The 24,661-nt window shown below is 36.7% G+C and overlaps 1 protein-coding gene across 2 annotated transcripts in view; it reads right to left on the bottom strand.

The window, feature by feature from the left end:
• Positions 1-24,661, bottom strand: part of LOC149300973 (double C2-like domain-containing protein beta) — a 216,649-nt gene that overhangs the window by 65,784 nt on the left and 126,204 nt on the right. For both annotated transcript variants that reach the window (XM_089484551.1, XM_089484550.1), the window contains one exon: positions 486-612. In XM_089484551.1, the coding sequence (XP_089340677.1) occupies positions 486-612 (127 nt within the window). The remainder of the gene's footprint in view (positions 1-485; positions 613-24,661) is intronic.

Here is a 24,661-nt window from a genome sequence, read left to right on the forward strand (position 1 = left end):
AGGGAGTGGATTAGTATTTTAGTTGCCTCTTCTTTGAGGAAAGAACGCACTTGACACATATGACACATATGTTGCGTGTAAAGGGGGAAAGTTTTTGCTGAGAGACTGAACATGGGGACAGAAGGGGAGAGCAGAGTCAAGTGCAACTCCAAACAGACAACCTTATTTCCCAATATAGTTTGTCTGTAAGATCTCTGGAATGAATATATATCACCCTTAACAACACTGCTTGCTAGCACTCTTTGAATAAAACAAATATAAACATATAGTTTATGAACTTATGTGGATATAAACAAAAATATTTAACATTAGTTGTCAAGCTACAAAATGTGCTTTCATTATTGTACAAGGATATCAAAACCTTGTCTCACAACTACAATTCTCACTATACTCAAGTAAGTTGGTTGCTTGTATCTAAAGATTTCATGATAATAAAAACCAATAATTATTGGAATACACTGCTGTAGAATCTGGATAATACTTACTGGTAGTTGTTTCTCTAGACAGATGCTAAAGTTTTTGGTTTGGTTAGGTTTCAGTTTTTTCAAAGGAATTCTTGTCTCTCCAATAAATTCGTTGTGGCGGAATTTATCCTCATCACATACAGAAATTCTAAATGATAAAGAAAACAACATGTTTAAGATCACTTAAAAATTCCTACAACATGTCTTTAACATGTAGATGTTATCATCAACAATGCAGTACACATGGAATTAGATCTGAGGATTCATGTAATTTAAATTTGCACAATCTCTAATACCTTCAATGAATAGAGGGGTGTTACACATGCCTGCCATCACACTTTCTGTACAGCACTTTCTATATATACAGAAGCTGTAATGAGGTCAATGCAATTAGAAACATATTATTTGTATCATGTTAATGAACACCATGCACATTTAAAATGATTTTAGAAAAATTAAAATATTCAAAACCAGTTTCCCCAATGTAGGATATGGGCAGGGCCGGACTGGCCCACCGGGATACCGGGAAATTTCCCGGTGGGCCGGAAGGTCCGTGGGCTGGGCGGCCGGCAGACTAACCATGAAGACAGCCGCTGAGCGGCTGCAAATGGCATTGAACGCCTCCCTCTGTGCCAGGGGCGGGCTGGGCAGGGGGGCAATTGCCCCCCAGGCTGCCCGAAATCTAATCAAAGCGGCCGCTGGGTGCTGACGCGGCCGGCATCAGCACCCAGCAGCCGTGTGCGATGGCCGTCTAGTGATGGGAGCAGCGTGAGGGGTGAAAGCTCCGCCCCCTCGCACTGACCTTTCACCCCTCACTCTGCTCCCATCACTATGCGGCCATCAGATTGCTGGGAATGTAATCTGAACGGCCGGTGGGTGCTGATGCCGCCGGCCGCCTCTGCTTCAATACTTTTTTTTTAATTTATATGGCAAGCCGATCCAGCTTACCATATAAATAAAAAAAAAGTGTTAAAGTAGCTCCAGCCGGCGGCATCAGCACGCACCGGCCGTTTAGATTACATTCCCAGCAGTCTGATGGCTGCATAGTGTGGGAGCAGCGTGAGGTGGAAGCTCCGCCCCCTCGCACTCAGACTGCTGCAGCACCGGATGTCAGGTCAGTGGCGTCCTGTCAGCATAGAGGAGAACAGTGTGCAGCTACCAGGAAGTCAAGAGAAGTAGAAGGTGAGTAAAAAAATGTATTTTTTGTACTGTATAATGTTTTTTGTATTTGTTAAAAACAAAAAAAATCGGCATGTGTGTGTATGTAAGTGTGTCCCCCTGTATGCTCCTCTGCCTCCAGAAATGCCTTATACCCACCTATATGCCACTCTGTCCCATGATATGCCTTTTAACCCCCTATATGGCAGAGTGGCATATAGGGGGTTAGAAGGCATATCATGGGACAGAGTGGCATATATTATTTTTTATTTAATATGGCAAGCTGGATCGGCTTGCCATATAAAGTAAACAAAAATGTCCCATGATATGCCTTTTAACCTCCTATATGGCAGAGTGGCATATAGGGGGTTAGAAGGCATATCATGGGACAGAGTGGCATATAGGAGGGTTGAGGCATATCAGGGAGGCAGAGTGGCATATAGGGGGGTATAAGGCTTTTCTGGAGGCAGAGTGCCCCATGATATGCCTTTTAACCCCCTTTATTCCACTCTGCCTCCTGAAATGCCTTATACACCCCTATATGCCACTCTGTCCCATGATATGCCTTTTAACCCCCTATATGCCAGAGTGGCATATAGGGGTATAAGGCATTTCTGGATGCAGAGTGACAAATAATGAGATAAAAAGAATGGCGAATAGTGTGACGCGGGTATGTATAAGGGGTGCGTGTGGGTAGAAGAGCTTCACCGTGAGATAAACTATATGGGGCTGGTCTCCAAATTTTTCCAGGGCTTCTTTTCAGTCCCAGTCCGGCCCTGGATATGGGGTTCATAATATGTAAACAACAGGGGATATTACAACCCAAAACAACACATTTTTTCTTGAATATAGAGAATTTTGGCAGCAATATCTTCCTATATTTAAAGGGGGCTATCAAATTCCAGATCATCCAAGACACATCTACTCCACAGAAAATAGCTAGGGATGCATGCATATATATATGATATATATGCCAGGGGGAAACCACGAAAAAAGGGACCACTCATCTATCATAAAGATACATATATATAGATATAGATGTATACATACATTTAGATACTAATTTGTTCTAATTTCAGCCAACTTAAATTACACCTCTTGTTTATGATTTTGGGCATGATGAGCATATGTATGAGCTTTATTTACAATGCAAGTCATGCTCAACTTTCATGTGATTCATTGAGCCTTTTGGAAAACAGGATGCATTATAGGGCTCAAACTGCCTATGTGACATCCCCTAGACATCAAGAGTTAGGATGCTATCAAGTGGATATTGTGAAAAATATATATGTAATGCTTTTTTTAAAATGTATCTTGTTTCACACATATTTTTATGTTGACTGTTTAATTTTATAGTTTTGCTTGTCTGAGAATTTTTAGCCATTTATCAAACGTACTTTGTGTCATGAAATTCCTTATTCAATAACTGAAATCACTAAAAATGTTCTCTTCTTATGATTCGCATTTTGAAATGATTTAATGCTATTAAAATAAGCTTTTATATTGATTTCTGTCAGAGCATACTTCTGATAGCTTTGAAATGCCATCAGTGATCAAAGAACTGAATTTCCTATACAGTTTCCTGACTTGGCCCAAGTCTTATTAGACCGCACAAAGCAGCTATAACGAAGCTTTGGAGATAAGAGATGGCACAGCATATTAAACCAGATGTAATGCTCTATATAGCAAACAGAACAAAATGCAAATTATACTGTCCATCACAATGAAATAGTCCAGGTTTATACAACCAGGCAAAAGAAAATTCATGGATAAGGCAGTATTTAAGGCTGAAAACATACCTCTACTTGAAAAATGAGTGCTCAAAAAAGCAATTCTTGCATTATTTCCCTTTTTATCTTTCATAATACCGTATTTGCTCGATTATAAGACGAGGTTTTTTTCAGAGCAAATGCTCTGAAAAATACCCCTCGTCTTATAATCGGGGTCGTCTTATAATCAGACCTCAAAGTCTGACTATGAGACGACTAAGATCCAGATCCCCCGCAGCTGCAGGGGATCTGGATCCTCCTGTCTCAACCCCCCCCGCCCCACTTACCGGTACTTCAGAGTCCCCGGTGTGCAGCTGGGGCAGCGTGTAGATGTCTACGCGATTCGCGTAGACAACTTCCGCTGCAGCCGGAAGGAGGTGTGGCTAGCAGCGGGGGTTGTCTGCGTGCATCCCGTAGACCTTCCCCAGCTGTCAAAGATCAGAGTTCCCCGCACTGGCGCGGGGAACTCTGATCTCTGACAGCCGGGGAATGTCTACGCGATGCACGCAGACAACCCCCGCTGATAGCCACGCCTCCTTCCGGCTGCAGCGTGAGTCTACATGCTGCCCCAGCTACATGACAGGAGACTCAGAAGTACCGGTAAGTGGAGCAGGGGGGGAGTGTTAAATGGGGGGCATAAGGCATTTCTGGAGGCAGGGTGCTCTGTGAAATGCCTTTTAACCCCCTTAATGCCACTCTGCCTCCAGAAATGCCTTTTTAACCCTCTATACGCCACTCTGCCTCCTGCAATGCCTTAAACCTCCCTATATGCCACTCTTCCCCATAATATGCCTTTTAACCCTCTAAGTGCCAGAGTGGCATATAGGGTTAAAAGGCATATCATGGGGCACAGTGGCATTTAGAGGGTTAAAAGGCATATCATGGGGCACAGTGGCATATAAGGGGTATAAGGCATTTCTGGGGCAGATGTGCATAACTGGGGGGCAGGTTGGAAAATAGAAGGAAATAAAACCAAAATATTTTTCTCAATCATAGCTTTTATTAAAAAAATTGTTTAAATGAATTAACATTTACTGGTAAAACTTTTTTCCTATAGGGTCGTCTTATATTCAGGCTTTTTCTTTTTTTTCCTAAATTAATATTAAGATTTGGGGGTCGTCTTATAATTGAGCAAATACGGTAATAACTTTCATAATGTTTTACTATCAGTAAAACTAAAATAGTTATTTTGAAGGACAAAAGAGACAGTATGCCTTTATTATTCAAGGGATGGAAAAAATCAGATGGAAGCTGTGAATAATCCAGCATCTATTCATGGTGCGTGCATGTGGCATCACTAGGCTTGTAAAACATAGTGTCATCCCCATGGACCTCTCCCCGGAACCAGACCACATACACACTGGTGTCCAGCTGCCTGCCCCTGTAGAGTGATATCATAGCTCAGTATCAATAGCCGGCACACATCGCAAAGAAGCAGTGAAATAGACCTTGTGCGCCCTTTATTTTGGCCTGGTTAGATAGAGATCTATAATTTCCCCAATCGGCCCTGCTCTTCCAGCGGTGAAAACTACAGTCCGCCCCTGGAAATAGCTAGCAAATAGGGGGAAACCAGTGACCAGCTGCCTGACTGCCCCCGCTGAGAGAGGGCTGGTGAGACCTGCACAGGAGGCATCCTCTGGGGTGTTGCGCCCTGTGCACAGGTCAAACACCCCTAAAGCCAGCCCTGGATGATGTCACTAGGGAGGTGAAAAAAATAGGAAAAAGATAAAAATAATTGCAATTTTATAATTTTTTAGTAATACATCTAAATGTTAAAAATAAAATACAAAGGCTGCCCCATCCTCTGGAATGCCTTATCCTGGGTTATCTACCTTCCCCCTGCCTTCAAAAAAATCCCTCAAGGACGCCCACGAACTTGGTAAGGTACATTTTCACAACACTTTTCTCTCTCTCTCTCTCTTTAAAATATGATTTTAAGTACCTTTCTTTTAATTGGAAATGTGTGTATACATATATATTCACTATTTAAACTACAGTTATCTGAATAATTATACTTTGATTTATATTTTAACAAACAAATACTGGTTATTTTTTGAAGGGTCCCAAACATTTTTGGTATAGCCTAAATTTTGAGAATATTTACACATTGGTAGGACTTATTTAACTCAATTAAACGTTGTCCGTTACTTTGATTTTTTAATCGGATGCCCACCGGTTTGTTTTGATCTTATTAGACCCATAGAGGTTTAGACTTGGAATCAGCACTAACTGAGCTGTGATATATGTTCACTAAATATGTACGTGGCCTTAAACAGTTAGCGCTCATTATATGGATTTGTGCCTACGGAGTAGAATGAAACAGATATTAGCATGTCAACAACTGATACATGATTTGCTACTGTATTAGTGGTTTCATCAACCTAATTATTACCATATTCAGTTTCTCCCATAGTTATTGCTTCTTATGTAAAGATAAATTTTAACATTCTTCTCAATATTTTTCACATAAATGTAAATGTGTTATTTACATACTATATGCTATATTTACAGTTACTGCATTTAAGTAGCAAAAGTATACAAAAACACCACAAATAATGTCAACAAACATAAAAGTACTACTCGTTGTACCACATTCACTGTAATGGGCTTCAGCTAGAGCTTTAGTTAGAGTTTCTTATGATACATATAAAAGCATAGTGTGCTGTGATTATGAGATACACTCTTTAAATGTTGACGTGGCTTTGAGCAGTTACTGTTTGTTTTTTTGAATTTGTGCCATCGTATTAGTATTGCTTAAAAAATTAGTCTGATTTTAGCATGGAAGCTGCTTTTTCAAGTCTAGTTTATAGATAGGTCATTGAATCAAGATGTAGTTGTGGTGTTGTAAGAGGTAGTAAAATATAAGACATGCGTGTCATGCACAATGGTGTATCTCCAGAAATAATACTAATCTTGAGTAATACTCAGCTTGATCCCACATTCTATATGTTATCCAGATGCTTTATTCTTGCAAACAAAAGGGGAGACCAACAGTTCAAAAAGCATTCTAGTACGCTACATCTTATTTATAAATATGCACATATAATGCATGAAACACTGTTTTTTGTCTCCTCCTGTTTTTGTGTGGTTGCGTGAATAAAACTTTATAATAGCAGGCAGTTATATTTGGGAAACAGGGAATTGAGGTGTAAGTGTGGAGAGGTTGGGGATTGACTGGGCCCTGTTGGACACTGTTGTTAATCAATGGAAATAAATAGGCTTTACACATTGTCCCACCAAGTTTTCAGTGTTCAGGTAGGCCCTATCCCTGCTGCAGCATAGATATTTGATTTGTCAAGCATAGATGTGTCCAGCATTCTTTCTTTTACGCGACAGGTAAGTGATGATGGACACTGATGACACTAAACCATCAGGGAGATGCCTGGGGAAGTAGGCAGGTAGGAGAGAGGCATTCAAACTTTCCAAATTTCTGATGAAAATATTGAAAATAGTTTGGATGAGAACAAGCAGGGGTAGGTCTTCATACAAATAGTTATGTTTGAGAGAAGAGAAATGTGGTTAAGAGAAAGCAGGAAACATGAATGGAGGAAAAAGTTATGGTCAAGGATTAAGAGTGAAGAGGAAGGACAACTGCCCAGAGAAAAGTGAAGAAGAGTTAAAAAGGGGATAACTATACTGGATATTGCCATTTCAATTGACATCTTCATATCATCTTCCAAATCAGTGCATTCTCCATTTGTAAATCATAACCATAGGTACCTAGTCCAAGGTTATAAATGTTTTTTTGTCGCCTGGTGTCCTAATGTCTTCAAAGAGTCTGTATCAAAGCTTAGGTAAAAAGCATACCTTTATAATTACTACTCAGAGACATAGCCACTAGACAGTGAATTGTAACACATAGTTTTGTGCTCATCTATGGTCCATTTTTTATAGGTCAGCACAGGCTTATTATCATAGCGTAATAATGACTGATAAATATCTAAAAGGGTCTTATTTTCAAACATAGTAGTTGAAACCTATTTTGAATGCAGTCTACACAAATGTATTAAGTAAGGATATATCCTTTAAACAGCGGGACACAGCTGCCAATAAGGAGGACATCTTAAGTTATGCAGAATGACGAATAGTCCCTGTTGCCCAGTAAAGATTCCCTTTATGCATATTAAAATCTTATACAGAATCCGTAGTTTTCTTATTTAGTTAATATAATTTTTCAGCTTTACAGCTTGTCATATTCTGGTTGAAATACAGGCAGCACAATTTCTATGCAAACATATGGGATTACACAGTGCATGAGCTTGCTTCTTTTTGATGTGCATATCCTATGCAACTGTTTTTACTGATACTAGTTCAAAGCTTCTCAATGATCAAAACACATTTGCAGAGGTAAAATACATTGGTACCATACTGGAAATATTTTTTTTCTTTTACCAGACACGTGAATAATAACAGGGACTCTGCCACAGACTGTGAGCTCTTTATCAAAGCATGCTTCATCAATCAGAGCACAGTTTTATATGCCAGGTTTTAAATGGAGAATGTACAAAAAGAACACACAGAAGCACAGAAGGCATTCGAGTACTGTCATAGTCCCCTTCATTGGCAGATTGTGGGTGACTAGGCAACTAGGCACCTTAAAGCCAGCAGCTGCCTAGTAATGTTACATGCTTATGCTCACGCAGAGTATAGCTACACACATGCAGCTGGTGGGCATACACTGCATGTATGTACAAATAAGGTTGTGGCATTTGCCCCTGTTTGAGAATCCAGTCCCTACATGCCAATTCCTAATTAGCTATTTTTGTTCTTGTAACTGAATAAGGCACGTAGGGAAAAAATATTTAATTGGCACAACTTCATTTATAAATACACATTCTACTGTCTACATATAGGGCTTTAGGACCCAAAAAGGAGTTCTTCCTTCTAAATAGAGATATTTGAAAGGTATACTGGAAGCTCTTAAAACTAATGTTGACATATATATATGTCAACAGTTACTTGGTCTTGGTTTTAATTTCCAGAAATTGTGTTAACTGCATACCTGGGAACTCTCCGGGTTTGACCTCCATACAAATATATCTGTGAATTTTATTTAAAAATCCTGTTATTGTATTCCTATAGCAAATTATTTCTAATGAGTTGGTCCAAAAAGAAACTATACCAATTTTTGTATCCCAACTCTGCACAGAGAAGAGCTGCCCAAAATCTATGACTCAATGTTAATTTCTCATTAACACACTTACCGTAATACCAAAATGCATTTTGCTATGGTCCAATATTTGTTGTGAGTACACAATATCCATTTCTCCTAATAATTCTTATTATGCTACAAATTAAGTGGATTTGTTTAGAGTACTTTATTCAGCTGAGAAAGGGCTGAATGTATTCAGGATGGTATGGGTATAGATGCAGTGGCTGTGAATGTGATTTGATGCACACTCTGTCTTAAATCCTTGGATCAAAAGATATATGTCAGGAGGAGTTTCATAAGCCAGTGCTTCCCACTTTCTTTGGATGTCTAAGCCAGACGGATTTCATAGCCTCTGGACTTAAATATGATTACAGCTGCTGTGAGCAGGATCAGTCAAGCCATTATTTTGATCACCTACCTAAAACATAACTGCCTTTTAAATTGAAATACGTTAAGAAGAAAAAGAAATAACAAAACCAGTGGTTACAACAGGACATTATAAGCAGCATTTATATAAATTGCATTTTTATTTAATCCTTTCAATGGTAGTGGACTACTCCCCTCCAAGGCTTCCAAACAGTGAAGGCAATTGCTTACTTGAGAGTTCTAGTCTACAGTAGCTGGGATGCTACAAGTTGCTAATTTACACAAATAGTTAACTACAGACATTCTAAGCACTATAAAAGTTATTAAGGAGAGGGCTAAAGGGTAGCTAAACGCGTCCTTTACAATGTTTATATGAATTTGCAAAAAAGGTGCACAAATTCTGTCACCATCTAATCACCAACTGGTAATTCCTTAAGGGGCTCATGTAACACATCTTACTGTTGACAAGTGACCGTTTATTGACCACTTTTGCCATTTTTGATTCAGACAAGTTATGCGCAAGTCGATTTCTATTCAACTTGTTAACACAAGGGAAAACTACTTGGCAGAAAATGGCAATATGTGTCTCTACTGCCAGTCAGTGCATTGGCAGGTATAACTATGGCCCAGACTACGGAATATTGCGCAACTCTGTTTATTGGCTGCGACTCCAAAAGTACACTGGCTGGAAAACAAGTATATGGATGAAGAGATTTATGTAAAATTTTCATAGTATTAAAAAAGCAGAAGCATTGTGTAGCACAAACATTTGGAGCAAGAGGATTTAATGGAAGGATTCAATTGGTTGTCAACTGGTTGTCAATTTCTCAATGAATCTATGAATATATATATTATATGTAATTTTTATATTGACACATACTTAATTGCACTCACTTAATAGAGAATTCATAATTAGAGATAAACATAAAAGAAAGTATAGTGGAAAATATATATTGCAGCTTACAGCCTTGAGTGTCCTCATGTAACGTAGGTTTTGGCTGTATTAATTAAAGTATCTAAAAGCTCCTCTTTAGATTAAAAAAAAGTCAGGTTCATGACCATTATTATTATTCTCTTTTATTCCATGGATTTCCACACCTTTCCTGATTAACGTTATTTGGAACAATGATGAGTCTGGTGACATTCAAGATGATTAAATCAGGGCTATTGAGAAACATAGAATTTGACAGCATATAAGGACCATTAAATCCATCTAGTCTGCACATTTTATTGGATCTAAGGACTTTAATCAGTCCTTGTGGTGTCTTAGATTTAGGATAGAATTATACTCATCTCATGCCTCACTGCTTCTACCACTTCTGCTAGGATGCCGTTCCATTTGTCTACCACCCTCTCAGTAAACTAAAACTTCGTACATTACATCTAAAAGGTTGTGTATAGGTGGGGTGTATTCACCAAAGGTGATCTTTCTTACAATCAACTCTGCTGCAGGCACATTGGGAGAAGGGGTGATTGTTGGCCACTTGTTTATGGGAAACAAAGGGGACAGTAGATTTATTAGTTCATTGTATGAGAACATAAAAGTTGCTTGCAAATGTTACCATGCAAGACCATGTGACCACTCATTCAGCTCTATTGCGTTAACCTTCAACACTACTGACCATTAGGATTCCTAGTGATTAGACCTCAACGGCTTAAATAACTCTTATAAACTCGGGCAAAACTTCAGTAAACCGTGATGTTGAAGATAGTATGTTTGCTCACTGATACACCAGAATATGTTTTTTTCAAGCAGAATAAGTAATTTCATGAACTTGGCTTGCAACGAAAGAAAGTTACTAACAAAGTTTATTGTGTACATAAGAAATGTATCATGACCTGAAGCTAAATTAAAATGTGTCTTTCATTTGAATAGTGTGCATTCCTGTAAAAGCAAAATTGTTGCTTTTAAGTTAGAGTGTACTAAATTACTTTAATGTTGGAAGAAATAATGACTTCTTATTATCCATTTTGGAACAATGGGAACCAAAAAAGCAATATGTCTGTAAAATTACATTAACCTCCATTGCTTTAATTCTTTTGTATGAAAGCATAAAGGGATAGATAAATTCATCTGAGGTTGGAAAATGAAAAGTCACATCTAATTATATGGAGATGGGTGCAGTATTCACCAAGTACAATCTCTCATCTCTTCAATACTAGACATTACTGAGCCCATCATGTCCTCTTATATCAGACAGCATATTAGATACCTAATTGAATTTGTGACTACCTCCCTCAAGTCATCATGTGTAGGACTTGTAAATTAGTGGGCAGTTTGCTAAATGGTACATGATCGATTCAGAATAAATGAATTGAGATCGAGTTAAGTTTAAAAATATTTGATGATTGTTGCTTTTTATAACTAAAATTGCACCTTCCACAATCAAATGTAATAGTATAGAGCAGTGGTGCAAGCTCAGATGGACCCTCCCAAAGGGCATTTTTGACTAATACAGATTATTGTTGACCATATTTGATTAGATATGAGACTCACAATACTATCACAGTTCTATCATATTGTGTGGTGAGCTGTTTTAGACATTTTTTCTTTATTTGATTTTCTTTTATGTACTTTTAATTACTTTGCTGTATTGTGGTCAGTCATAAGGGTTAGGTGGTATTTTATTTTATTTTATAGGGAATACGGTTTATTTTCCACTGTGATTAAATTATTTGGTTAGCAATTCTTTCATCCAAGTTTCTGTTGCTTTTTATCCCAGAATAATAAAGAAAATCCTAGCCTGCTATTAGGCAGAATGTTTTAGAAACACATTTAACAAGATTTGAGTAAAGTAACACTGCTTATCTTAGACATTTGCTTCAATCATATACATGGTCTGTGTGACTTGGATGATGGTTTTGTACATGCATACTTTTCACCTATACAAACATTTATACATTTGTTACCCCTGCCCAAAACAACATTGTTTTCATTAATAAACAATGATCCTAATATGTTCAATAATACAGTTGCATTCTGCCAGATGTGAAATCAACTGAATTGAATAAAGTTATATTTCAATGTATAAACATACAAATATACAATTAGATATGCCACAGTTACAAAAAAATGTGATTGAAGAAGGCAGAATACATGTTAGATTCCCCAAAGTTTCATTACCAGTCTTTTCCATTTATCAAGGGCAAGGATCCAGTATGTAACCACAGTCACCGATTGACTTACTATGTCTTGAGCACCCATCACAATTAAAGTGTTAATTTTAAAGCATCAGTAATCAGATGTACCAAACAATCACATCATAAAATCTAATTGGTTGGGCGTTAACTAAAGTATTATGGAGCTACATAGTTTAGTAAGTAAATCCAAATTATTTGCTTACTTTAATCGCCAATGACAACTGACTTTTTAGATCAGCTGGGACATAGATGTGGCAAACATCTGCCAGATGGAGATATAGCATGCTGCAAATCAGTGGGGAAGAAATGAATTATGTTTGGCTAGTGGCAAATTGACTTAAGTGTTATGATCAATTTGCTACTGTCTACAAGCAAGGGATCAGGGATTTGTGTTATTATTGGAGTTTAGCACATTAATGGGCATCACATATGGTCTTAACCTAAAAATATTCGATCAAGATCGAATTGCTTCAATATCCTGCACATGTTCATTCACCTTTGTTTACATTTGAAAATAATAATTTTTTAAAGCACTCCTTAAAAACCTAATGTATATGTAATACATAATGTCTGAAACGGACCTTGTCATACAAACGTTTATACAATTATTTTCTTAGTCTTTAACAACTTATTTTTTACCCTATTAACTTGCAGTAGTCAGTGTACCCTGACACAAGTCAATGTTTTCTCATTCATCTAGAACTGATGAAGTTTATGCATGAGCTTGTAAGTATTTACTCATGTTATTTGTGTCCCATGTCCATATTTCATACAGAAGAAGCAATCACATAATGAGAGAGAAAGTCGCACTAAAATCAATAAAAACACCTGCTGTCATCTAATCACGCAGACATTTATCATTTTCTCAAGGAACTCCATGCACAGGGCTCCCTACAAAAAAACTCAAATGCTACTTTGAAATCAACTGGCTAAAAGGAATGACACTGGAGTTTATGGGCATGTGCTCACACAAGGTGTGCAAACTTGTAAATTCACTGAAGCCAGCTTGCCTTTGCACTCACAATAAATCAACTCACATACAGTCACTCAACAATCCAAATGTGTAGCAGGGCCCACCCCACCACAAGACTTCCAAAAATATAAGTAATGTATTTTCATAAAAAGAAACAGAGCCCCAGAACCCCCTATTGCCTGGGTGGTATGAATGATAGTCCCCCTTGCCCCACCATGTGGGCAGTGTGATGGAGGTAATCAAATAAGCCTATCCCCCGACCTTATGGGATTGGGGGCATCAGTTTATAATGAAATAGATTATGGCAGGCATAGACCCCATCCTGTGCCTCTTATCCTGTAATTATTTATATTATGGGGGCTTCAATTTTACCTAAACATTGAGAGTTTTTCAGTTGGAGGTACTTAGAAGGACTTGCAATCAACTCACATTAGTAAATATGTGAATTGTTTTGAAGGCAACCTCAGTCAACATCAATGTGTTGAGGCTCATTCACCTTTATACCCTATCAGTATGACCCCCTTCTGTTCCCTTTCTATACCTTACTACAGATCTTTAGTGTATAATTACAAGGAAACACAGAAGATAGATTTGTTCCATCAGAAACAATGACCTCTCCTGCTTTCTCCCTCTTGTCCAGTAGAAACTAGGGGTGTTAAGGTTTATTAATCACGTTACATCACTGTCATTAGTCGACTTGTGACTAGTGAGGTTATTTGAAATGAATAATTGCTTTTTGATGGAATTGCTTTTTGACAAGGCAGAATGACCCTAATATAGCAGGTATATAGCAGGTAGCAGGTAGCCGGTAGCCATTTCATCATCTGGTGCTACATCCACTTCAGCCGCAGAATTCTGTCAGAGGGTCCAGTCCCCCTTTGGTTCCACCAACTGAAAGAGAATGTGAGACCTCTGGAACAGCACACCTCGTACATCCAGTTCATATACATTACTTACTATTCAGTATGAGATATCAATGAGATAGATAACAGAATATAGACTTTAAATGCAACAGGTATATCTGTTGTTTCATCAACTCATAAAATAAAAAAACAATGTTACTAAATGTGGAAAAAAGACCAACGACCAAATTATGCCTAACCAAAATAGGCTAAAGCTTAAAAGTGTATCAAAGACAGTAAAATGTGCAACAGGGAACTGTATCAGTCAGATGTGGGAATATGTAGTCTGCACTGCCTAAATCTCTAAAATAACCCAGAAAATGAAAAAATCTAAGCTAATCGTAAATATATCTAGCACTAGTAAAAAGGTAAGTGCTGAGGGATGGTAAGATCAATGTTGTGGGTCAGGCCTATGGCATGCTCAGCAAAGATACACCAGTTGATATCCATTGAGCTATATCATTTTATCTTCTGCTGTCTCCATCTGAAATCTTTCAACTAATTTTTCACTATTTCATAGTATCTAGTTGTTTGTACAGACCAAATAGTGCTACTCTAGTAAGTGACACATCTGTTCTTTTTCCAACGTCAAGTCTAATCTAAAAATTCAAATTCCTTCAAATAAGCTTCAAGAGACATTTATACATTTGAAAGAATAGTAGAATGACTGGTTGACTCTATGGTATATATATATATATATATATATATATATATATATATATATATATATAATTGATATCCATCTTTCTGTTTGTGTCCATCTCTCTGTATACATTAATCTTCATCTTTTATCTGGGTTTTAGCTCCAATAACACTAAAACTATTCAAAGTGCTATTACAATTCTCTCAATGTCAAGACCAAAATGAAAACATTTGCATATATCATTTTGTTCAGACGTTATAACATGAATGTTTTGACTGCAATGCTATTAAAATAGCTGTCAAGGGATATGAAGTGTCTACATTTATAAACTAAATTTGTCTGTACATTACATTCGTACATACATTTGGGGATGTGCAAGAAGGAAATGTAACCGCAAGCAGTACAGAACAGTAGAATAGTGTCTATGTGATTCAAATAGTTACACATAGTGAAATAGGATAGCATTAAAAAAGTAAAGATTTATACTGTGGAATTATGCAGTATTCTCTGTGCTGTGACTTAGTTGCAACAACATTGTAAAAGAAGGGCCAAGGTTAAGGATGTAAAATGCTTATAGTCCTAGACTTCTCAAACCTCTCTGGTGTTCCCTAGAGGGTGCACAACCCTTGGAGCTCAAATGAAAGGTTTGACTGGTTGCTTCCAAAGGACAACTAGATGCTACTATCAACACCTTGGTGTCCTTTGGAAGCAGCCATTCATATCCAGGTGCTGTTAGCAGTGCAGGCGAAAATAGGTAAATCTATTTTATTAGTATTGCTTGCTTAAAAAAAGCTGGAGGCATGCTGCTGTAGGACACAACAACAGATGTTCCTGAAAGCAACTGAATGATTCATTACAGTGTTGGGTAATATACCCTTTAGTAGCACTGCAGGCATTATCAGTTTTTAGGGGAAAGCTGCTATTGGGAAGGCAACATTATAATTACTATCCTAAGATACCTTTTGTTGTACACTAAAAAGCTTGGGGGGGGGGAACATATTAATCTTAAAATGTTTTAGCAGGGCTATTGCTATTGCTGGGCAACATTCAGCTGATATCTACAGGTTGGCCAATTTTGTAGTATAAGTCCAAGAGGCATATTTGGGGTCTGAGCCTGAAACCACATTGCTTGTTAGCACCTACTGACAATTAGGTATAATTTTTAATATTCAAGTGTGGTAAATGGATGCTAGATGCCACCAAAAAATTTGCTTGCATGTTCCATAAAATTGTATGACCCGTTTTATAGCCTTAGGCATGTATTTGTGAAAGGTAGAGGGAAGATGAGTTTGTGATGTTTGTTAGAGTACAAATACAACATCTGCTAACATCTACTAAAGAATTAAATGTGTAGACGTGTAAATGTTATTGTTAAATTAAATTATTGTTAATTGTCCCTATACCCTATTGTATGTCACAGATATACATTACAATAATAGAATAGTTTATTTTTTTTTTACTAATCTGACCTGTTAGCACAGTTGATCGGAAAAGTTAAGGAACTTTAAAAGGCTGTCCCTGTTCCATTAATTCCACTTGACACCACCATATAGCTCAGGCTGACAAAGTGATAGATGTATTTTATTCTTGACTGTATGAGTCACTGCAGCTTCTGTAGACAAGAAAAAAATGTGCCGGCTTCTCAAATAAAATTACTCAAGAGAAACAGCCATTATTACTGTATCCTGTGAGTCTGACAACATTGCTCCAGGAGTCTTTTATTAAACTGTTCCCATGCTTGAGTCTGAAGTGATTTACCTAAAAGCCAAATTTCTTTTTATTATGCTGTAATGAAGTCCTGCTCAGCCAGACTGCCTAATATTAGTGTTACAAAGTCATTCTAAGCAAAGGTATTGGGTACAAAAACAACACTTTTTTTTATTTCATTCCCTTTTAGCTGTTATTAGTGCACTGTGTTTCAATGCCACAGGGTGAAAGCTGCTGTGAGATTAAGCATGATTGGTACAATGGATAGAATATGGTGTCTCAAACACAGACATATACCACACAAAAGCCATTAACACTTCATTAACTGGTAACTCTCAAAAGTGATCACCATAATTTTATTACACTAAAATTGATGGTAAAATGAAATCTTCTTATTATATCAGAATTAATGCACAGCTGTCTTTTTTCCCCTATGTTTTAAAAGGACCATACTGGTTCAAATAACTTTAGCCAATATTATACAACAGATTAAGATGGCCGCTAATAATGATATAATATAAAATATGACATTTATGGATTCTATAGATTTTTATGGATTATTTGTATTCCACCCACCAGGACACATGTGTTTTCATATAAAAGAATTGGTTTGCTACAGTTAAATAACATTGCATATTTCAACCTGTATGTAAAGTAGATGGACTCTGCTTCATACAGACAAAAATTAATGAATATTGTCAGTTTCCTTTGTAACTCCACTGACCAAACATGACAGCACTTGATGAACAAAATGCAAACAGCAACTAGAGCAAAAGACAAACTGCTGTTTAATGTTGTAGAGTTTAAAGTTGTGTCTCTTCTATCACATTCTTCTGTTTCCCTGTTTATACTGACGTTATACTTATTCCCACAGCTGTCAACAGAAAATGTAATGCCATATAAGAACCACTCAGCCCATGTAGTCTGTAAAAACCTCAAACCTTAATTCGTCTTGTCTTATATTCAGGATAGCCATATGTGCGTCCCACGTATGTTTAAATTGCGTCACTGTTTCATGGACTAGACTTGAGGAAACCATAGTATGTCTCAAAAGAGCTAAGCCGTTGACTTGGGTGCAAAATAGAGATGAACTAGAGGGCCAGCAGAGAGCTGTCCAGAAATTATAATTAATAGCATATTTAAATATACAAAGCTACATAAGCATTATGTGTATATTACACACCAAGCAAAGTAATATCACTGGCTCATTGTACAAATGTATGGGGCTATAAAATGTGTAAATATTTGGCTTCCGCAGATGCAAACATATACTGTATGTAACTAGAGAACCATACTTCTGCTTTATCTCATGGGATGAAAAATTAACAAGCTGTACATACATTGTTCATGCTAATATTTGTTCATATTTACATGTCAGTCTTGTTGAATTGCGGAAAATAATTCTCATTACCATGTAAGTGCGTCATTGCCATTTAACATTAAAGACACAATATGTAGTTTAATCAATGACTAAAAATGCAAATATTTACATTTCTCTGTTTTTTTTAACCATTACTTTATACACTCACATTCTGCACTGTCCATTTTAAAACAAAGAGACTCCTTTTAAAAAAACTACGTAGTGGTGAATGATAAGCACATGCATAATTTGGATGGCTGGATGATAGGCTAGAGCAAAATTCATAATGATAAAATGAAAGATGCAATCATGCTTATTTTTTCAGGGATCGGTACAGAACTATGTAAATATGCTCTCAATACAAGTGTATACACACCCAAGTGCTTCTACCGGGAAACGTAGTGAAGCCTTGGTGTTTGTTAGAATTGTCCTGTTGCTCTATTACTTTTAGCCGTTAAGTACTGCACTGACATTATTTTTGTCCATTTATTTTTATCATAACTCTGTTTACCAATATTTGGTTTGGCTCACTGTAATGAAATATTCCAACCTGTGTTTAGCAACCCAAACGTGTTATAAATTCATTTTTGCTTGGTTAAAATATTATACAAAAAACTATATAAACAAAAATGAGTATTAAAACCATAGTTGCCAACTGCCTTGATTTGGGAAGGACATTTCTACCAATAGTACCTATGTTCTATTGGCTGTTGGCTAGAGTTAATGTTCTGGGTTGTTTCAGAAGGAGGCAGAGTATGATTGAGTCTGGAACCTCAGCTCTATATAAGGTGTTGAGTAATGTTGGTACTTCTCACTACTAATAATCATTTAATGTAGACCACTTAAAACTACTACCGGTATATATCTATTCGCAAACAAATACTGCACAATTTCTATTCATTAAATATTTAAGACACTTGCAGAGTTGTGTAGAGAAATGTCGCTTTAGTTTAGAGATGGATATTTAGAGTTGTCTGACAGCACGGCATTTGGCTGCTACAAAATGTATAAAAATCTTTTCCTTTCCATACAAAACCTTGCTTTATTCTGTTTTATTAAATGAACTTTAACCAACTTGCAGTCATATTGTTCTAGTGAATAACTTAAAATGTCCACCTACAGTCCTGCACAGAACGAAAAAAAAGATGGTGGAATCATGTACAGTAGATGGTAAAGTGTAATTCTTGTTATCAGCAAAATATACATTGTTATATTATATTGTGTATATATATATTGAATATGATATTATACAATGACACAGCGTATGTACATTAATATCACCAAACACAAAGTAATTGCTACCCATTTGAGTGGTTTGAAGACAATATATGTGTTTTCCTTTAAATTCTGTCTATTGAGATTTGAAATGACAAAACCAGAGTGGTTTTTCGGTACACTGCACCTACAATAGTTGTACTGAACTGAAAATAAATGTCCCAGGTTCTTTTGAGTTGGAAGCCACAGAGTTTACTGAACTCAGCTCAGAAATTCAGTTAGATGAGGACCTTGTAAATGAAACAGCTATCAAGTTTCAGGTTATTAAATTGTATAGGGTTTTGAATTGTGAGATGAAACTTTTCAAAATGTTCTGCTGCTCTGTTTCTGCTGGGACAGAAATATCCCATTAATTAAACCTGCTGAGTGCAGCTAAGCAGCAATTGAGATGGGTTTGTTTCATGTGCCATGGTTTACTTTAGGGCAATAACCTGCTGACTGTTTCTTTTCATGGCCATTTTGCAGGCTACAGAGATTAATTGTTGTGTAAGCCCACAATACACACACTTTACAATTATTTAGGCAAGGTGGCTGCTCTGTCCCAGTGTGTTATGGTTCTAGTCCTATCACACTCAGTGTGTATCATTCTAAGTCTGAATGCGTATTTGTATGTCTGGCCTTGTTCTTGATCTTCTCTGACTAAGGGCTTTCATAGTGTTTACACTGCAATTTCTGCCTATTCTTGTCTTCTGTGTCTCCTCTTACAAGAACAGATGCAGGTGACTTAGTTCAGTGTGAATGTTATGCTTAATGTTGTTATTCACATCTGAGTGGATCTTCTCTACATATATTCTACTGGTGTGAAGCAACATACCTGTTTGCACACAAGGAAGCCATGAATTTTCAAGGAGAATACAGGACACAACCCAACATCACAGTTGATAATGAAGTATTTTCATGCTCATCAACTAAACAAAATTCCAAAAACTTGTTCATTATCGTAACTTTTTAGTTTTCTTTTTCTATGTCTTAAGACAGGGGCGTCCAACCTGTGGCCCTCCAGCTGCTGCAGGACTACATCTCGCATCCTCCTCAGCCAGCCCCTTGGCTGGGAAATGTAGTCCTGCAGCAGCTGGAGGGCCGCAGGTTGGACGCCCCTGTCTTAAGAGATGTCTAACATGTATAGATGCATGATCTTTTTATGTAGCCAGTGATTGGCTGTGGAAATACTGAAAAATGCACTGGCAGATAAGTTTTCACTAGTCTCAAGCATAACTTTGATATAATGTATTCTTGATAGTAAGTATAAAAATTATGGCAGTTAGGAAACGTGGTCACCCATTGCATGCTATATTAGTAACCAGAATAGATACATTCATTTATCAAGTTTGTAACATCTACGGTATACCACTCAGCACAAATCTTTTCAGTTTGGTAGCATTAATTGTTTTAGCTAAAGTAATAATGCCCCTCTACTACGCCTAATATATATTATTGCTTTACTTTGTATGATACCGTTATGTCTCCTTTTTTTTTAACAGAATTCAAAATGATGAAGTATTTGACAGATGTCATGGTCGTTCCCTGTAGGTTTCATGTTTCATTAGTTTTCCTGCTGACAAATAATTATTAGTTTTTGTTCCTTTCTGTGGTCATGTTTTATTTTTACCCCCCCCCCTTTGGGCCTTTAATATTATCTCAGATCTATAAATACTGCAGCAAGCAGCAGCCATGTGTTAACTTTTGTTCACACAGGGACTCGTGGTAACTGGAAGGCACACAAAACTTCCAGAAGGAGGTTTGAGTGTAGGGAAATGTATTTTGATATATAACATCAATTTGCGGTCTTTACTTTTTTTTTTTAACTTGTTATTTATTTAATGCATTTTCGCATAAGTACCCACAGCAGGAAAGTAGAAATGTATTGGTCAAGTTTATCTTTAGAGCACACACAGGTTTATTTGTGTATCTATAGCTGACTAAGGCACCGCTACAATTTCAGTTATGCCTGCAAACAATGTATTCCAACAGAAGCCTTTTAAACAATAGTGGCATATTTCTTTCTGGCATGCATAATGTAATCTTGTGCTATTTTGAGCTATTTGAAAATCTTCTGCCAAATACACCCACTATCCAGATACAGACCTCTAGGTAAATGAATATGAATATACAAAAGATAACAAGAGTAGCTCAGGTAAAGAAACATTAGCCTGGCACAGAGTACCCATTCAAGGAAATCAAAATCTTAGTCCAGAACTGAAATACAAGGACAATTTATTCTTCACAAGCCAAAGATCTAGGTTTTGGCCTTCATGAGCCGCATCTTTGATCTCTCTCTAGACATTGTGAGCATGGAGGTCCATGCAGTGACATATTTATCTTCAGCTCTGCCCTAAGACTAAACCACTGCACACCCACCAACCTACCAGTCTACACTGCTCTGCTTATAGCTTGGAGTTGGGATATGATGTCATATCCTGGTGCTCATTTTAAGGACACACAGCACCAGAAGCCATATAGAAAGGAGAGGAGAGAACCTCAGGGCAAACAAAGTGCAATCTACAGGTAGTTTTAATAAACTTTGATAATTTCTTTATTTCTGTGTCAAGGCCTACCTGAATTTGCATTTCTTTCAACTCACTCACAGGCAATTGACTTAAAAAAGCCACTACTGGCATAACTACTTGTCCTAGTGTCACATATCTGCACCAATTCACAAAACAATAAATTGTTCATAACTTAATTTTTTTTATTGTTTTTTTATGACATTCTCTCAAGTTTATTCTCTTTTTTCTAAATGTATATTAACATATCTTCTGACATTTTCTGTAACTATTTTATTGCATGCAATTATATATATATATATATACAAATTCACTACATAGTGAAAGGTGGTTTCTACATTTCCTATGGCGTAATGCTCCCTCAAGTAATTGTTTTGAATGTATATTAATACCATTCAATATAAACATGTCATACACTTTTGGTAAAGTAAAACACTGCATAAATCCCTTTTCAAATATGTGGCTATAGTTTAGCCACCAACTTCTGAGAAGCATCTCATAAATAAATAAAATCATACATTTAATTAAGAATGATGTACCTTTACTAGAACCAAATGATCCGTCTCAGAAATATAAGAACGATTGGTGATTTCACGGTTCATTGCTGAGTATGTGTTAAATGGACAAACGTTAAAAATTTGAAAACATAAACAAGCACATACATTATTATTAAATATTATATGTAGCATTTTACAGTACACATATCATCAATTGTAAGGATTATGTATTTATGTGAATCCCCAAAAGGATGCAGTAAATGTGACAAAACAAAATACCTTGTTTATCCAAATAACTTATTTAATCAATACATTCACAATTAAATTGATACACAACTAATAAAGTAGTTGAAGAAGTCTTCTATTTTAAATGTACCAGTGAGATATCATTATGAAAGGAAACATAATTTTTACAATTTAAAGTGAGTTGTTCCTACTGCCATATACCGAATGCTGCCTGATCGGAAAGTGAACCCAATATGACTGCCTGTTACCATGGTAACCATTAAAAAAAGAACCCTACATGCTGGTAGCTGATCTGTTGTTAGATTAGCTGGAGAGCATGTTGGACCAAAATTCTAATATACAAAGAGCAGACATGATGAGTAGTGATGTAGTCTGGCCTCAGCCAACTCATTCTCTACTACAAAACAAGGGACTGATGCCCCTATTGGACAATCAGGCTTTGCAGTGCACTTCTGAGTTAAAGGTACACTCCAGTGTCCACGGGAGCCACCAAACAAGCAATTACTTTGTAAGTACCTTCATATGCATTGCTCAAATTGGGAAAGGGTAATTGTTGGATATATGTTGGATATATTTACTAAGGGTGTCAGAGACTTGAAGATAATTGTCTGGTTTATTATATATGGGAAAATCAGTGGGAAAAAATACAGGTTTAAAGGCCAGGTGTAAGCTGGTCACCTAAACCTAAATATAACTAGAGCAGCACTATGAAAACTGTGCTGACCTTGCAGTTGTATTTCAGAAATGACTTCTGCCAATGCATACATTTATATAGCAATATTGTGGTGTACAATCAATTAAAAAATGTTGCAAGTATTTTGCACGCATTTATTATGGTCTTATTTAGGTAGAGCTAAGAGATATATTTGGCACTTTTAAAAGGTCCTCTCAAGTAGATTTGATGTCATCCCTGAAACACATATTCTAAGTGTGGGAAGCAAAGAGTTAAATGAAACATTTCAGAGCTGCCAGAGAGCGTTTATGATGTATCTTAAGAGGTTGCACAGGGAAAATAATTTATTAAGGCGTTTTATGTATGTTATTAATGTATCAATAGTTACTTATATACCATTTTGAAGAATTGGGTATTTTATTTAACAATTTAATATAGAAACACATTTTTTGCTGTTTATATATACAAACTCAACTAATATTTAGACTTGGGCACCGGTGGAAAGTTCGTGTTCGTTTTCGTGTTTGTTTTCAGGAGAAAAATGTTCTTTATATTCAATGCAATTCGTCCGTCTTTTTATTTTTGTTTTTTGGAAATCCCATTCATTCATCTGGTTGCCATGGAAACAGGAAATAAATGCGTAGAAGAAGTTCAACAGGGAATTTGAGACCAATGGATGGAAGAAAGAGTTATACGGATAGGGATAGTGGTGGACTGGTTAAATGATCTTAATTAAATCAAAACTTTACACAGGCTTAGACAATGTGAGAAATGGAAGACTGAGGCTCGCCAAGTCTCACACAGAAGAATCTCACTATGTAAAATGCTCAGATGCAGTATAGCAGTGTCACATATAGAAGTCACAGTGAAATGAACAGATCCCCCGTCTGCTCTGCTCTTTATTTTTCTTTGAAAGATAGAGCACATCCATTGGAATGACATCCATTAAAATGACAAATGAATAAACAAATATTTTCCTACTGCGCACATTCGGGTTTTTTTCATCCAATGTTGCATTTGGTCATTCATTCGAATGGATGAAACAGCAACATTTGGCACAAAAACGACTTCGTCCGAAAACAAATGTGTAAGTCTACTAATATCCTGAAGATCTAGAAAAGAGGGACATCAAGGGCAGATGAATGGGCATAGCCAAACCCACCACTCCTGCATACAGAAAGAAGAAACTGACCAGCAGATCAGCAGATGCAGGTCGACTGACTACATAGGTGCCTCGGTAATTATATCTACAGAGAGATATATATTGTAAGAATATCTGCTTAAAAGAGACCAATTAACTCAGCTCGAATACATCTATACCAATGTAAATATGCTAAATTGGGTCATTTTAGATTGGAGCTTTAAGATAGCATTTATAACATTTGCAGAATCCGTTTAATGTCTGATTTCTTGTTCTTTTGTTCACTGGTCACTTCAGTAACGTCCCAAACTTGTATACTGCGTTAAACATATACAACAAATATATTTAGTTGACACTGTACACAATACAATTAGGGACAAATCCAACATACTAACATACTAACCAACTAACTAACATACTAACTATGCTTTAATACAATTTTAAATCTGCAACTGTAATATTGTTTTTATTTTATCTTTAACTTCTATTTTACTGTGTACTTATTCTGTACTGTAAATCATTACCATGCATACAACAGTCCAAGAAAGAAAATAATTCAATCATTTGTGAGGGGATATTGAAGATACCTTACATGGTAATTGTTATTGAAAAAGAAAACATTATGTCAGTTATTGGCTCTATTTATATGTTAAATTACTCTTTTTATATGATTAAGGTCCTACTTGATAT

Source organism: Sceloporus occidentalis, unplaced genomic scaffold (genome assembly GCF_023333645.1).
Source record: "Sceloporus occidentalis isolate IW3139 unplaced genomic scaffold, rSceOcc1.0.p SCAF_22, whole genome shotgun sequence".
NCBI classification, from domain to species: domain Eukaryota; kingdom Metazoa; phylum Chordata; class Lepidosauria; order Squamata; family Phrynosomatidae; genus Sceloporus; species Sceloporus occidentalis.